At 35.8% G+C, this 15,900-nt stretch overlaps 1 protein-coding gene across 3 annotated transcripts in view; it reads right to left on the reverse strand.

The window, feature by feature from the left end:
* Nucleotides 1-15,900, reverse strand: part of PCDH15 (protocadherin related 15) — a 761,207-nt gene that overhangs the window by 444,923 nt on the left and 300,384 nt on the right. For all 3 annotated transcript variants that reach the window (XM_057505880.1, XM_057505879.1, XM_036928766.2), the window contains 2 exons: nucleotides 13,507-13,617; nucleotides 5,383-5,553 (listed from right to left, as the gene is read on the reverse strand). In XM_057505880.1, coding sequence (XP_057361863.1) covers nucleotides 5,383-5,553; nucleotides 13,507-13,617 — 282 coding nt within the window. The remainder of the gene's footprint in view (nucleotides 1-5,382; nucleotides 5,554-13,506; nucleotides 13,618-15,900) is intronic.

Consider the following 15,900-nt stretch of genomic DNA (forward strand, 5'->3'; position numbering starts at 1 on the left):
CTAATGTCACAATTATCGAAATTGGAAAAAGAAGAACAGATGAGGCCTAAGGTCAGCAGAAGGAGGGACATAATAAAGATCAGAGAAGAAATAAATAAAATTGAGAAGAATAAAACAATAGCAAAAATCAATGAAACCAAGAGCTGGTTCTTCGAGAAAATAAACAAAATAGATAAGCCTCTAGCCAGACTTATTAAGAAGAAAAGAGAGTCAACACAAATCAACAGTATCAGAAACGAGAAAGGAAAAATCACGACGGACCCCACGGAAATGCAAAGAATTATTGGAGAATACTATGAAAACCTATATGCTAACAAGCTGGGAAACCTAGGAGAAATGGACAACTTCCTAGAAAAATATAACCTTCCAAGATTGACCCAGGAAGAAACAGAAAATCTAAACAGACCAATTACCAGCAACGAAATTGAAGAGGTAATCAAAAAACTACCAAAGAACAAAACCCCCGGGCCAGATGGATTTACCTCGGAATTTTATCAGACATACAGGGAAGACATAATACCCATTCTCCTTAAAGTTTTCCAAAAAATAGAGGAGGAGGGGATACTCCCAAACTCATTCTATGAAGCTAACATCACCCTAATACCAAAACCAGGCAAAGACCCCACCAAAAAAGAAAACTACAGACCAATATCCCTGATGAACGTAGATGCAAAAATACTCAACAAAATATTAGCAAACCGAATTCAAAAATACATCAAAAGGATCATACACCATGACCAAGTGGGATTCATTCCAGGGATGCAAGGATGGTACAACATTCGAAAGTCCATCAACATCATCCACCACATCAACAAAAAGAAAGACAAAAACCACATGATCATCTCCATAGATGCTGAAAAAGCATTTGACAAAGTTCAACATCCATTCATGTTAAAAACTCTCAGCAAAATGGGAATAGAGGGCAAGTACCTCAACATAATAAAGGCCATCTATGAAAAACCCACAGCCAACATTATATTGAACAGCGAGAAGCTGAAAGCATTTCCTCTGAGATCGGGAACTAGACAGGGATGCCCACTCTCTCCACTGTTATTTAACATAGTACTGGAGGTCCTAGCCACGGCAATCAGACAAAATAAAGAAATACAAGGAATCCAGATTGGTAAAGAAGAAGTTAAACTGTCACTATTTGCAGATGACATGATACTGTACATAAAAAACCCTAAAGACTCCACCCCAAAACTACTAGAACTGATATCGGAATACAGCAAAGTTGCAGGATACAAAATCAACACACAGAAATCTGTGGCTTTCCTATATACTAACAATGAACCAACAGAGAGAGAAATCAGGAAAACAACTCCATTCACAATTGCATCAAAAAAAATAAAATACCTAGGAATAAACCTAACCAAAGAAGTGAAAGACTTATACTCTGAAAACTACAAGTCACTCTTAAGAGAAATTAAAGGGGACACTAACAGATGGAAACTCATCCCATGCTCGTGGCTAGGAAGAATTAATATCGTTAAAATGGCCATCCTGCCCAAAGCAATATACAGATTTGATGCAATCCCTATGAAACTACCAGCAACATTCTTCAATGAACTGGAACAAATAATTCAAAAATTCATATGGAAACACCAAAGACCCCGAATAGCCAAAGCAATCCTGAGAAAGAAGAATAAAGTAGGGGGGATCTCACTCCCCAACTTCAAGCTCTACTATAAAGCCATAGTAATCAAGACAATTTGGTACTGGCACAAGAGCAGAGCCACAGACCAATGGAACAGACTAGAGAATCCAGACATTAACCCAGACATATATGGTCAATTAATATTTGATAAAGGAGCCATGGACATACAATGGCGAAATGACAGTCTCTTCAACAGGTGGTGCTGGCAAAACTGGACAGCTACATGTAGGAGAATGAAACTGGACCATTGTCTAACCCCATATACAAAAGTAAACTCAAAATGGATCAAAGACCTGAATGTAAGCCATGAAACCATTAAACTCTTGGAAGAAAACATAGGCACAAACCTCTTAGACATAAACATGAGTGACCTCTTCTTGAACATATCTCCCCGGGCAAGGAAAGCCACAGTAAAAATGAACAAGTGGGACTATATTAAGCTGAAAAGCTTCTGTACAGCAAAAGACACCATCAATAGAACAAGAAGGATCCCTACAGTATGGGAGAATATATTTGAAAATGACACATCCGATAAAGGCTTGACGTCCAGAATATATAAGGAGCTCTCACGCCTCAACAAACAAAAAACAAATAACCCAATTAAAAAATGGGCAGAGGAACTGAACAGACAGTTCTCCAAAACAGAAATACAGATGGCCAACAGACACATGAAAAGATGCTCCACATCGCTAATGATCAGAGAAATGCAAATTAAAACTACAATGAGGTATCACCTCACACCAGTAAGGGTGGCTGCCATCCAAAAGACAAACAACAACAAATGTTGGCGAGGCTGTGGAGAAAGGGGAACCCTCCTACACTGCTGGTGGGAATGTAAGTTAGTTCAACCATTGTGGAAAGCAGTATGGAGGTACATCAAAATGCTCAAAACAGACTTACCATTTGACCCAGGAATTCCACTCCTAGGAATTTACCCTAAGAATGCAGCAATCAAGTTTGAGAAAGACAGATGCACCCCTATGTTTATTGCAGCACTATTTACAATAGCCAAGAATTGGAAGCAACCTAAATGTCCATCAGTAGATGAATGGATAAAGAAGATGTGGTACATATACACAATGGAATACTACTCAGCTATAAGAAAAGGGCAAATCCAATCATTTGCAGCAACATGGATGGAGCTGGAGGGTATTATGCTCAGTGAAACAAGCCAAGCGGAGAAAGAGAAATACCAAATGATTTCACTTATCTGTGGAATATAAGAACAAAGGAAAAACTGAAGGAACAAAACAGCAGCAGAATCACAGAACTCAAGAATGGACTAACAGGTACCAAAGGGAAAGGGACTGGGGAGGATGGGTGGGTAGGGAGGGATAAGGGGGGGAGAAGTAGGGGGGTATTAAGATTAACATGCATGGGGGGGTAGGAGAAAAGGGAGGGCTGTACAACACCGAGAAGGCAAGTAGTGATTCTACAACATTTTGCTATGCTGAAGGACAGTGACTGTAAAGGGGTTTATAGGGGAGACCTGGTATAGGGGAGAGCCTAGTAAACATAATATTCGTCATGTAAGTGTAGATTAGTGATAGCAAAAAAAAAAAAAAAAAAAAAAGGGCAGTTCCTGTGTGGTAACCTCCAACGAGTTCTACACAAGGGTATAAAGGGCATATAAAAGTGTAGGCAAAGGGTCTGTTTGTGTTTATACAGAGGATCAAAGCCTAATTGGGCTACCCCGAAAATGAACTAAGATACGATATGAAAAAGAACTTCCAACATCTGCACCCTCTGGAAGACTCATGCCAGAAGATGATCATCAAAAAACCCCAACAAAGATCCACGCACTGCTACAGCTGTAGATGCACTCATCCCACCAGTTCCTGGACCTGCCATGGGAATGAGGAAGGAGATATCTAAGCTGGCCTGTGCATACAGTAAAACAACAAAATTGGACTGGATCTATACTGTTGGAACTCAACCAAGAATTTGGAGAAGTGCAAATTGTAGCGCTCCAAAGTCTTACAACTACAAACTATTTATTGTTAAAAGAACATATGGCATGTGAACAGTCCCCAGGAATGGGTTGTTTTAATTTGTCTGATTTCTCTCAGACTGTTCAAGTTCATTTGGACAATATCCACCATATCATAGATAAGTTTTCACAAATGCCTAAGGTGCCTAACTGGTTTTCTTGGTTTCACTGCAGATGGCTGGTAATTACAGATATGCTTTGGTTATGTAACTATACTCCTATTATGTTAATGTGTGTGTGCAATTTAAGTAGTAGCTTAAAACCTATACATGCTGAAGTTACTCTACAAGAAGATATATCAAAGAAATAATCAATCTTCCCATGTTTTCTTCCGCCTGCTACTTCTATAGCTTTTCTCCTTCCTTCCTAATTACAACCCTTAAATAGAATTCGTGCCTCATATCAAATTTACCGAGTATCATAATTCTTCCAAGTGGTAAAGATACCTCAAGACAAATGCTGGGCATAGAAGCCACAGGGCATAAATATGCAAAGAAGTAAAAAGCTAACTTTTTCAAACAATAAGGCTTCTCTCTCACTTACCAACTTCACATTTCCCTGTATGGCCCCGGAAGATGACTGGTTAGCCAGAGACGGGTAAGATTCCTCAAGGGAGGAACAACCTAAGACAGGCACAGTCGCAGGGGGGCCATCAGGTGAGAAATTGGGGATCAACAGAGGTGAGGCTTAGAACCTCACCCCCCCGTTCTGAGAGAAATCTTCTGCATACGTGGATGTTTTATTGCCCTTGTCTAGCTTGGATTAACACATAGTCTACAGGCACACACCTGATCATCTACATGTGCTCTCTTACAACACTAAACTATGTTTTCTACCTTTATCTTGTATCTACCTACCACTTCAGCATTTTATTAAAAATAATAATAATAAAGAGAGAAATGTGGTATCCACATATAAATCAAGTATAAAAACCAAATGAGTATTCATATTTGAACTGACTGTTTATAGTTCATAATGCATGAGCAAAACCGAAAGTTTCTGTGATGACTGCCCTTGTACTGTTCACTATGTAACTTATTCATTATGTAAGAATTTGTTCTACATGTAAAAACTTGTTTGTTATGCCTCAGAAGATTGGAGACTGACAAAAATTAGGCTTGGGGTGGAATAATGATTGTGCATTGAGCATTGACTCCCCTATACAGAATTTTATTGTCGTTAACAAGCATTTGATCAATAAATATGAGAGATGCCCTCACAAAAAAAAAAAAAAAAAAAAAAAAAAAAAAAAGGACAGACTTCCAATGGTAAAATAAATTAGTAACCGGGATGTAATGTATAGCATAAGGAATATAGTCAAGATATTGTAACAGCCTGGTAGGGTGATAGCTGGAACCTAGAATTATGTATATAAATGTTCTACCACTGTGTTGTACACTTGAAACTCATGTAATGTAATACTGTGTGTCAACTACCCTTCAATAAAAAATAATTATTAAAAAAAAAAAAAAAAAAAAAAAACAAAATAAAATAAGGTGTCGAATGGATTGTTGCTTCAGGACATACTTTCACTTTAAAAGTTACATAGTTAGGCATTGTGAGCAAAATTTTCCTATATGCTCAGGAAATGGTTTTGGACATAAGTATTTTTCAACACCCATATAGTGAAGTTTGCTGTTCTCACCCAATATGTCTGCGAAATACTTGAACAGGATCTCAGGATCTTGTTGGGTTAGAGGTGTAAGTGAAGGGGAAGAGATAGGAGTATATTTACCGGAGCCCTCATCTCAGGTATGGCAGCTTGATAGGTGAGTGGACGACAATCACGAGTATTGGGCACCAGGACACAAGGAAGAAACATTGGACCCAAGTCATCTCCATCCAGAACATCCACTGTGAGGGTGGTGGTGGTGGTTCGCCGTTCATTTAGATTTTGTGCGCGGTCCTTTCAGAGAGGAAAACATAAAAAAATAAATGAAAAAACAAGATGGACTTAAGTTCCCTTCAGCTTGACAAAACTTTAATGGGTCTCTTCCTGACTACAGGCCAGTTACTTTCCTTTTCTAAGAGCATTTACTTTAGCAAACTTACAATTGTAAATACTTTTATCTGTCTCTTTGAAATGTCAATCTGCCCCCAGTTCAAACTTTTGCCAGTTTTACAGCCCAGGATACTTTCTAAAGGACCTGAGAATCATCCCTTTGAAATGTAATACTTGAGGAATGTAAAGACCCGGTCTCCCAGTTTCTGGGGGAGGGCAGGAGCCTGACTTCTATAGAAGACTTGCTCCAAGCTGTGAAATTATCTCCATCAGGAATACATGAGAAAGTTTGCTTTTCGTTTGAGAAGGTCATCTAGGCCTACCATTTGCATGATTGCTTAAGATGAAGTTTTTAAAAAGGTCAAATCAATCTATGAAAAATATTAAGTTAATAACATTTTATATGATATTGAATGTAACAAAAAATATTTTAATACCCCAGAAACAGTACTTCTACACTTACATGCCATTCAACCTTAGACTTTGTTTGTTACTACCAAGTCACCGTGTTTTCTAGCCTGTCTTTCAGTCTGTCGGCAACGAATGTGTCACTCACCATTCTCTGCTTGTACAGGGCATTGCCACTACTCTACAAAATGGATACAAGTGCATAAAAGAGGGTGTATATTTACCAAAACATGTAATGTAGACTTTTATTTCATATAAGGAAAAGTTACTGCTTACAAAGTGTTAATCTATAAAAATGTGAATTTCTAAGTGAAAAAACAAAAGACAAGAACCTATTGTGGGGGAGGAAAGACAATTTTCCCTCTGCCCTTCGAGGTTCTTGGCTGAGACCTCCCAGTAACAACAACAACAACAACAACAACAACAACAACAATAATAATAATAATAATAATAATAATAATAATAATAATAAAAGATAAACAAGAGAAAAACAAGCAGAAGTTTCAAAACATGTATACCTACTGTATACATGGGAAAGACCCAGGAAAACTGAATAACTCCCCAAACTGGCCCAAGCCACTACCTTAAATACCATTTCCAACTAAAAACCAAAGAAGGTATTGGAATAAGTAGAAGCTGGGTTTTCAGATAAAGCACAGTAAACATGGGTATGGTTGTTATCCAGACTCAAGTCCACATCTTGTCCACTGATGAGTTTCTACAGACTTAATTATCCTCTTTTCCCAGGTACAGAGAGGCAGACACCCTTACAAATGGAAATCCCCCTTACAAATATAAATGGCTGTTAATAAAGAAGAGAATAACTTCCACTTGGTTTTCAGAGCATCTCTGGTGTCTGCTGTTTGGAAAAAAAAGCCTAAAAAATTCTTATGCCAAAAAGGCATATTTGGGGTAACAAATTCTGCTCTGCTTTGCTACTATGAACAGAGCTGCAGCAATGAAAACTGCCAACATAGTTTCTACACATGGAGAGATTCATCATGATTTGTCACATACATGTATCATAAAGGGAGATAAGAAAATGGGTCTCATGAACACTAATAACTGGAAAGCCCATGAAGGTGTTAATCCATAATGCTCTTCTCTCAGTTCAGAACCAAATTTCATCTTAAACAAAGCCCCTGGCGATTAAGATAAAAACCAAATTAAAAAAACCTTTTGCTCTTTCTAGTAAAAGGCTACTTATCAAGACTGTTCTCAATAAAAGAAATAATATTCTAAACTGAGAGTGACATAAATAAAACAATTATTTGCATAAATATTTTATGTGATTTCACGAAGTTTACATTTTAGTTCACTGCTATGTGAGAATCCAAAACATTAAAAACTAACAAAAAAAACCCTTCCTTCTTCTCCTCCATTTTCCTTCCTCATTTCTCTTCTTTCCTTTTCAGAAAGAAAATATTTAAAAATTTAAAACATTTAATAATGAGATAATATTTCATTAATTTAGGAAACTGTGACTATAATAGGCAACGTATCTCTTTTAAAAGTCATTCAAGTTTGTTTAATTTATATTTTCTCAATATGCATTAGTATTTCACATATCATTTGCACATTTGCCAACATTAAAGATTTAATTGCATGAAGCTGACTTATCTACCATAAAAATAAATCACTACTTTAAAATTGTGAGTAATTCTTTCTTGCTGAAGAAAAAACCAACAATGCCAGGGATTGTAAGTGACACAAAGAATAATCCTTGTAAAACTGACATGCAGGAATTTCAGCATACACATATCTTCAACACAGAATCAAGAAAGCCCTGAGGATATTCAGCAGAGGGTGGGATTTGACCTAGCTGGATCCTTGTGTCAGTGCCTCACAAGGAAGTGGTACGGACCTTGTCCCTGAATCCTTAGCACCTTTACTCAGACTTCTATCCTCCAGCACCATATTATGACTACACAATGCACAACACTTTGGAATGATATTGTAACATCATGTCTGGCATATCAAAGATATCCACTGTTTTGGAATGAATTATTTACTAAATAAGTAGAAATCTTCATCAATACAAGGAAGAACTAACGTTTTAGTGCCTACTAGAACTTCAAAACAGTTTCTCTTATAAAAAGCCCAGATATAATTAAATCAGTGTCACAATGCAAGGTACATTTCATAAAATGCAAACATTTGTAAGATTTTACATTGCAAATAAAATTTACAATGCACATTTTGTAAAATTGCAAACATTTCAGCTGGGATAATGTTAAGGCAAAAAATGCCTCTAACTGTCAGATGATAAGTAAGACTTCAATTCCTTCCAATTCCTGCAATACCAATCAAAAGGCTTTCTTGCTGTAAAATGGCTTAAATATCAATTATTCTATGATAATTCTGGTAATTTCTGAATTATCATTAATAGGGCTATTCTATCTAGAGATAAATGCTAATTTCTAAGTCATTCAATACCTGCTCTGTATTTAGAAGTGTATTAAGTTAAATATTAGTTGTGTGGAGTGGAGCCAGGAAAGAAGTAGACTCTAACAAATACTATGAAATTGTACAAAACCCATTTTGAAAATGAGTGTGAAAGAGACATGATATTCTGATTTATTTTTGAGGCTTTAGGATACAGAGACTTTCGACATGGACATACTCAGTGGTTTGTTATCTAACGAGATGTCTAGAATTGCCTAACAGACTCACCCATAGATACATATATTAAGGATTCTTTCATTACCTTATCAGGTATTTGCAGTAGAGAAAAAAAAATGTCACATATAAGTTGCCCTGATTCTTCTGTACTGACCCAGTTACCTAAGCACAGAGGTGTTTGTTTTGCTTCTGGTCTCAAGTGGTACATGGAGTATCACTGACTGAAGTTTTAAAACTTATCCTAGAAACTTGATTCTGTTAGATTGCTTTATTCAAGAAAGAAAATCACAGCAGCGAGATTGCCTTGGCCTAAATTACTTTAGAAGTGACATTTTTTTTTCTTTCTTTGAAAAGGTCTTTTTGTTAGAGATATTTACCTAAGTTTCCTTAATTTTTATGAGTACTAATAGGCAGAATAGTATATTTTACATATCCACTTGTTTACGTATCTCCATTGCTTGAATATTTTATAAACATTTGTTAAACTGTCAACCATCATCCTCCACTTTCATTCCCACTCTCCAACATACGCCCAAGAAACTGGCAGCACAAAAAAGAATGGGTATAAAATAGAACTTACTCCATGTATCAATAGGTAACAGAGGTGAGGGAAGTTTGGATGGGGGCTATTTCTGAGGAGTTGTTTACATAGGTTAAAATCCAGAGGTATAGAAAATGATTTTTTAAAAACCAAACCCATATAATTGCAATGTTTACATACATTTTTGAATATTTATAACTATTAAGACAGAGATAAGAAATAGTAATGCTATGTTTTTTTTAGAAATTATAATATTTTGTTATGAAAACAGCTAGGATCCCTTTAGATTTGTGATGCTTGAGAAAATATAGAATAGCCCTATTAATGATAATTCAGAAATTACTCACACTACGATTCTAAATTAAATGTAAACTTATTCTTTCTGACAATTAAGAACTTAAGAGTACTAAAGAACCCTTAGTATTTCCCTCAGGATAACAGTAATACAAAAGATATTTGGCTTTGAAGAATATTTAGATATAAAGGGATGAGTTTGATTCCTTTGTGATTTAAAGTAACATGTCAAAAGTGGAGTCTGGTAATACAATCTATTAAAAATTTCAGCAGAAGGAAAACTCATCAATCTCTGTACTTCTCTAAACTTTCTTTTTGATTTTTTCCTTCTGTTTTCTAGAATTAATCATAATCTCATTGCATATTCATATTTAGAGTAAATTGTGGGCAATTATAATGTTGCAAATATTCTCAAGAAAACAAATGATAAGTTTTTGAATTTGAGTTAGCCAAAACTCTCAGTTTAAGAATCCTGACATGTTCACATGGACAAAAATGAACTTTCCAACTACATGAAATTCAAGTAGTTCCCTTTGCAAATTGTTACAAAAAACATAAAACCTAAATGTGATTTATTCCCACCAGGGGATTTAAATGTTTAAACAATGAGGTATTGACAAAAAGCCCACACAGGTGGCAATGTACATGCCAGGAAGTCGCTCAGGCTGGGATGGGGAAGAAAATTGAGATGGAACAGGCTGTGTGTATTCAGGGAAAAAAACGTTTTGAATCAGCCAATAAAATTAGGACAAATGTAAAGAAAGCCTAATATGGATATAACTTGCTTAGGCAACATCTGGGAAAGAATGTGAACCCTGTAATACTCAGCCAATGAGGAACTAGGGGAGGGACTCCGGTGCAAGAAATAAATTTCTTCTGTAACTACCCTGAGTGCGCCTGCCCACCAGACACCGGATCTTACAAGGCCGTCATTAAAGCCTCCCTCTGCTGTTCTCTTTGTCTCTGTGTCCACTTACTGAGTTTGGACCAGTGAACGTGTTTCTCACAAAATTAAATCTTTGTATCATAAATGGAGCCAGGCCAAAGTTGAGTAAGGTTCAGTAATTTGTCTTCAGACCTCTAACCTTTTAGATACCATCTAGTTTAAAAGAAAAATAGATTTTGTTTTGAAATAGAGCTCCTATTTCAGCTCTCCTACAACTCCAGGAGAAAATGTAGCTTTTTAATGCACGTGGCTTACATTTGGGCTTACATACCATCAACAAAATAACTATAGAAACAAAGAATATTAAAAAATAAAAAGATATAATGATATATGGATACCATTATCCTATATAAACAAAGATGTAAATTACATGAATATTGGTGTATACAAAGCAGCAAACTTTAACAACCATCCTCTGAGACAAGCAGCTTTAATTTGTAGCATTAGTCACTTTCTATACTATAAATACTCCCATTATGACCACAAATGTGATCTCACTGAACTTGGAGTTGGGAAGAAATACCTAAAATCAGCCCTCAAGTAAGTATGAGCCAACTTCCCAGCTCCAAAAGTCTGCTATTTTAAGTAAATTATATATCTAAAATGTAGAGGCAATGGGCATTCTTTATCATTTTTAGGATTGTGACATGGTATGATACTTTGGAAAATAATATGGACTTACTTACTAATATTAAAGTATATACATATATATATATATATATTCGTACATATATATAATTTTTCTCATAGTAATTCCATTTTTTAAGTATCTATTTTTTAAATAAAAATGTTCTGGTACTTCAGTAGTTTATGTAATACTGTAATGATACAAAAATATATTCCAAACATTAATCTAAGTGCATTTTGCATTTGCTAACTCACTAATCCTCACAAGAACTCTATGTGATATGTTTCATTAATATTCTCATTTTACTAGTTATGAAACTGACATACAGAGTATGCCCAAAGTCACACGATAATAATTGGTAAAATTGGAATTTGAATCCAGGCAGTATGGTTCCAGAGTTCATGATTTCACCACTCACTGCCTTTCGCAAAAGTCTTGAGGTAGCTATCAGTTCCATGCCAAAAACAAAACAAAAAAGGCCCCAAAGTTTAGTTGAATCAATTAATGCATCCTAATTTTGGATGCATTCTACAACTATTAAAAGGAAATAATTCTGAAAACTCTACGAAACACCAAAAAATTTATAATTGCCTCTATTTAACATTCACATTCTGTACTGTATGATTTAAATTTATAATAAAAAAATTATTACAGATAATTTAACATATTCTTTAACTTCACACCATTCCATTCCTCCTTTTTGATGAGTCATACATATCCTTCTAATTCATTTTATCCTTGAAATGCTAGTTTTTCTCTCTCCTTCAGTTATAAGTAGTCTAGAGAATTGAATACAAATTGTTCCAGATGTCTTTATAAATATTTTAGATTAGACAGCAATTCAGATTTCTTTCAGCTTTCATTTCTTTAAAAAAATTCGCTCATTTTAAATAGCACAATAAAAACTAGCTTTCAAATGTTATTTCACAGCAATCTAACTTGTCTTTAAATTTTATTAGCTATCCTGAGTTAAGCAAGGGAAATTGTATCTTTTCTTCACATTTCTACTTGCACAGAAACATTTCTAAACAAAGTTTTCAGTGTTTTTGAGGAGCTCTGAGAGGCCCCTCCTAACAGAGTTTAGTTTTTCCTATATCCACAATTTTTACTGTAGTCTCTGCCACTGGATGACACCAAGACTTGGAATTTTAAAAAGACCAAAATAAAACAAATAAAAAGCAACAATTAGGAATGAAATTCTAGAAATTTAGCCTCAAAAGTTTGATTTCTACTTATACTATACACGCAGGCACACACACACACACACACACACACACACACACATGCACACATCCCTTTCTGGCAAAATATGTCTAAGAAAGGCAAAAAAAATGGCCATTTAGTGACATTCTGTTGCATATAAACTTGTTAAGAACCACTGTCCTGTCACTTGCTATGAAACTTTTTCAATAGAAGCTATCTGTGGCCAGCTCTGTAAATTCTTTTTGCTATAATACCCCATTTTTCTTGCTGTAATTTTTTTTTCAGGTTGTCCATGTGCCCAGCCCCAGGAGATGAACCATACTTGGTATAATCCAGAAATGATTTTCTCATTCCCCTTTACCACGTACACACATCCTCAACCTGCCTTTCTGTATGCTGACTCACATGGTCCAGTTCTGTAAGAGGAAGCTGGGTGGGACAGGACTCTGGGGAAATTTCCTCTCTAATAAAAGGAGTGTCAAACATAAAATGAGTCCTAGTTTTGCCTCCTTTTCACCTTCTTATACTTAACTTGAAATGCAGTTGTGATGTATATGACCATTGGATTAGCACCTGCCATATAAGGAATTGGAATAATAATAATAATAATAATGATAATAATAATAATAAATGTCCTTGCTATTAAAGCAATATTTTTCAGATTTTCTGTTACTGTTGTCTACATACCATGTCTGTGGTCAAAGTAGCTGATATCCAGGGAGCAGCTATTCAATGAGTGATATCAATGGGGGAAAAGAGGACCAATCTGAGAGTTGTTTTCTACTGTTAGTGTACTTTGGAATCCCCTGGGAGCTAATACAAAATGCAGGTTTTCCACTTTTAACCTTTGAATTTTTTATTCGGAGGGTCTGAATTTGGGTCCGGGAATCTGCATTTTTATTACCTTCACCAAGGTGATTCTGGTACACATGTTTGGTGGCTCACACTTTAAGAAATACTTCAGTATAAGCTTGAAACAAATTACGGAATAGTGGGTATGAGTGATTCATAGAGTGACGACCACAGTGAGTAGAAACAATCCTCCTGCCCCATTCCATATCAGTTCCCAACTAGAAGAATAAAACACGTAAATTACACCAAGGGCAGGGCTACCCTGTGGAGGCCATAAGTTACTCTAAGAACACTTACACATTTTGGACAAGTTTTTTACTTTGTAAGTTCCCAAGAAGAAAGAACGAGAAATTGAATACTCACATTTGCTTGGATGATGACGAAGTAGCGAGTCTTATCTTCATAGTTGAGCCTCTTCCTTAACACTACATTTCCAGTCAACATGAGGGGAATTTCAAAGGTGTCATTTGATGCCTGCAAATAGCAAAGATATAGACTTCAGGCCATTTGAGTATATAATGAACTAGAGAATTTGGTATTATAGTTCAGTACCTTTGAAAATTACAGATAGCATGTTTATTATCCGAAAACAGAATGTCAGTGTAAGCTTCAGGTTTAATATTCTTATCATTTCTAAAAACTTTTCCTTTTGGTCAATAGGTTTCAGCAGAGCCCTTTGCTAAAAATAACCAGGTAACCTGCTTTCTATAATAGTTTCCTTGTTACCATATTATCATTTACCATTTGTTTTATCACCAAAGAATTCAAACATTGCAATCTGTGGTTTCTACATAATATCCTTTTTAAAATCAGTGCCCATTCTGTAGTCTCAGCATTTTCAAGTATTAAATGCAACTATTAACTTGAAACTCTGTGTTTTTGTGAAAAACAATCTGTGTTATAGGTCAATTTTTTTTCCGACCTCAGAACCGCTGCTCATTAGTTAAGTCTCCTACACTGTCAGGAGTTAAACTTTTTCCAGGTAACAAGCAGTTCATAAGGACAATCTCTAAAATGCCTTCCAGCACTACCATTCCTGTATAAGCAGTCCTCAGTGCAGGCCAGAGCATTCCTACCTCAAGAGAATGTAATTTATAAGATCAGTCTCACCCTTAAAAAGATCTTACATCACTCTTGTATTTTCATGCCACTTTGAAGAATGAAAAATTAGTTATCTCAATAACTACAACAAATCAGTTTTACTTCCAGCACTGGAACTTCTCTGCTTGTTTGTTTGGTTTGTATAGTTGTGATTATGTGGTGGTTGTGAGCAACAGATGAAATACTAGCTTGGATCTATGTTAGATTGTTGCAGGAGTTGAAGGGGGAGGAAGGGAAGAGAAAAAGGAGGTGGGAAGAGGAAGCTAAAGAAGGAGAAGGGAAGAAAGAAAGCAGTGTGTGTGTGTGTGTGTGTGTGTGTGTACACCCTCCACATGAGTTCAGATAACTGGTGGCTTGATGCTGTAGTGGAGGTTATGCCCCTAACTGGGATGAGTCTTGACTAATCATGTAGGAAGTGGGACTTAATGAGAGAATATTTGACTCAAATCTCCCTTCTCAGGCTCAATGAGGGAAATGTGGGCAAATTAACCTTCAGTATCTACAGTTGTGATCTCTCCTGTTTCCTATTTCTCTCCTTCCCTCCCTGATCCCCTTACTTTCCGCTACATATGAATACACACAGAGTTCACACTGATAACTATTTTTAAATGACTTATTCTGTGTTCCTGTAATTGGCCTCGAAGATCTTTCTTGGATATAATGATTTAAAAAATAATGATATTAAGTATAAACACTGAAAATGTATCATAAAGGATATTTACAATTAAAAACAGGCATTTGACATTTTCCCTAAATTTTTTCCTATTTAAACGTTTCTTATATGCTATTTAAATATACCAATGAGTAGGGCTCTCAATCATGCCAGGGGAATGTAGAAATGAATTGTCATAAATATCTAAGTTAATTATAAAGAAAACTTCAGTAATTGCTATATATATTGTAAAATACAACTCAGTGTTATTGCTAAATTTTAGAAACTCAATAACTACAGATATATATATACTAATTCCTAGCATATATATGGAAAACACTGAGGATTGCTTAACATAAAACACCTCATCCCTATTCTCAGAACTTCACATGAGTTAGATAACTAGGGCCTCATGCTGTAGGGGAGGCTATGCTCCTAAATGGGATGAGTCTTGACTAATCTAATCCATGGTAATTCCACTGTTCTTTCCAGTGATTGTTTTGGAAATGTACATGAGATCTAATCTGTGTACATCTGAGAATTTTTCTTAATCATAAAGAGAGATAAGGAAAAAAAATACCTCCTTTCTGCTAAGAGATGTTGCTACAAGGATACAAAACCGGAAACTTTCTGCAGCCATTTTAGGACTAGTGACAAAGTTAATCAAAAGTAAGTAAAATGCTGAAGATGGAAGAGCAGAAAATGCAAAGAGCCTGGATTTGTATTGTCTCTGAGCTGCTGAATAAATCCTGATACCACCCCATTTCTGAACAGCATCTTAGAAGAAATAATAAATGGCCTTGTTGGCTAAGCCACTTTTAATTTACTTTTCTATTATTTGCAACTGAAAGAACTATGATACATGATTATCTCCTGTCTATGTATCCTCAACCTACCTCTCTTTTCCTTATATGCCATGACTCTTCATACCTGACATTTGCTCCTGTTTATATCCTGCCTAACCATCCTATAGCTCATTTCCCTGGGTCGTAAATCTTGCAAAT

The sequence above is a fragment of the Manis pentadactyla genome, chromosome 8, assembly GCF_030020395.1.
Source record: "Manis pentadactyla isolate mManPen7 chromosome 8, mManPen7.hap1, whole genome shotgun sequence".
NCBI lineage: Eukaryota > Metazoa > Chordata > Mammalia > Pholidota > Manidae > Manis > Manis pentadactyla.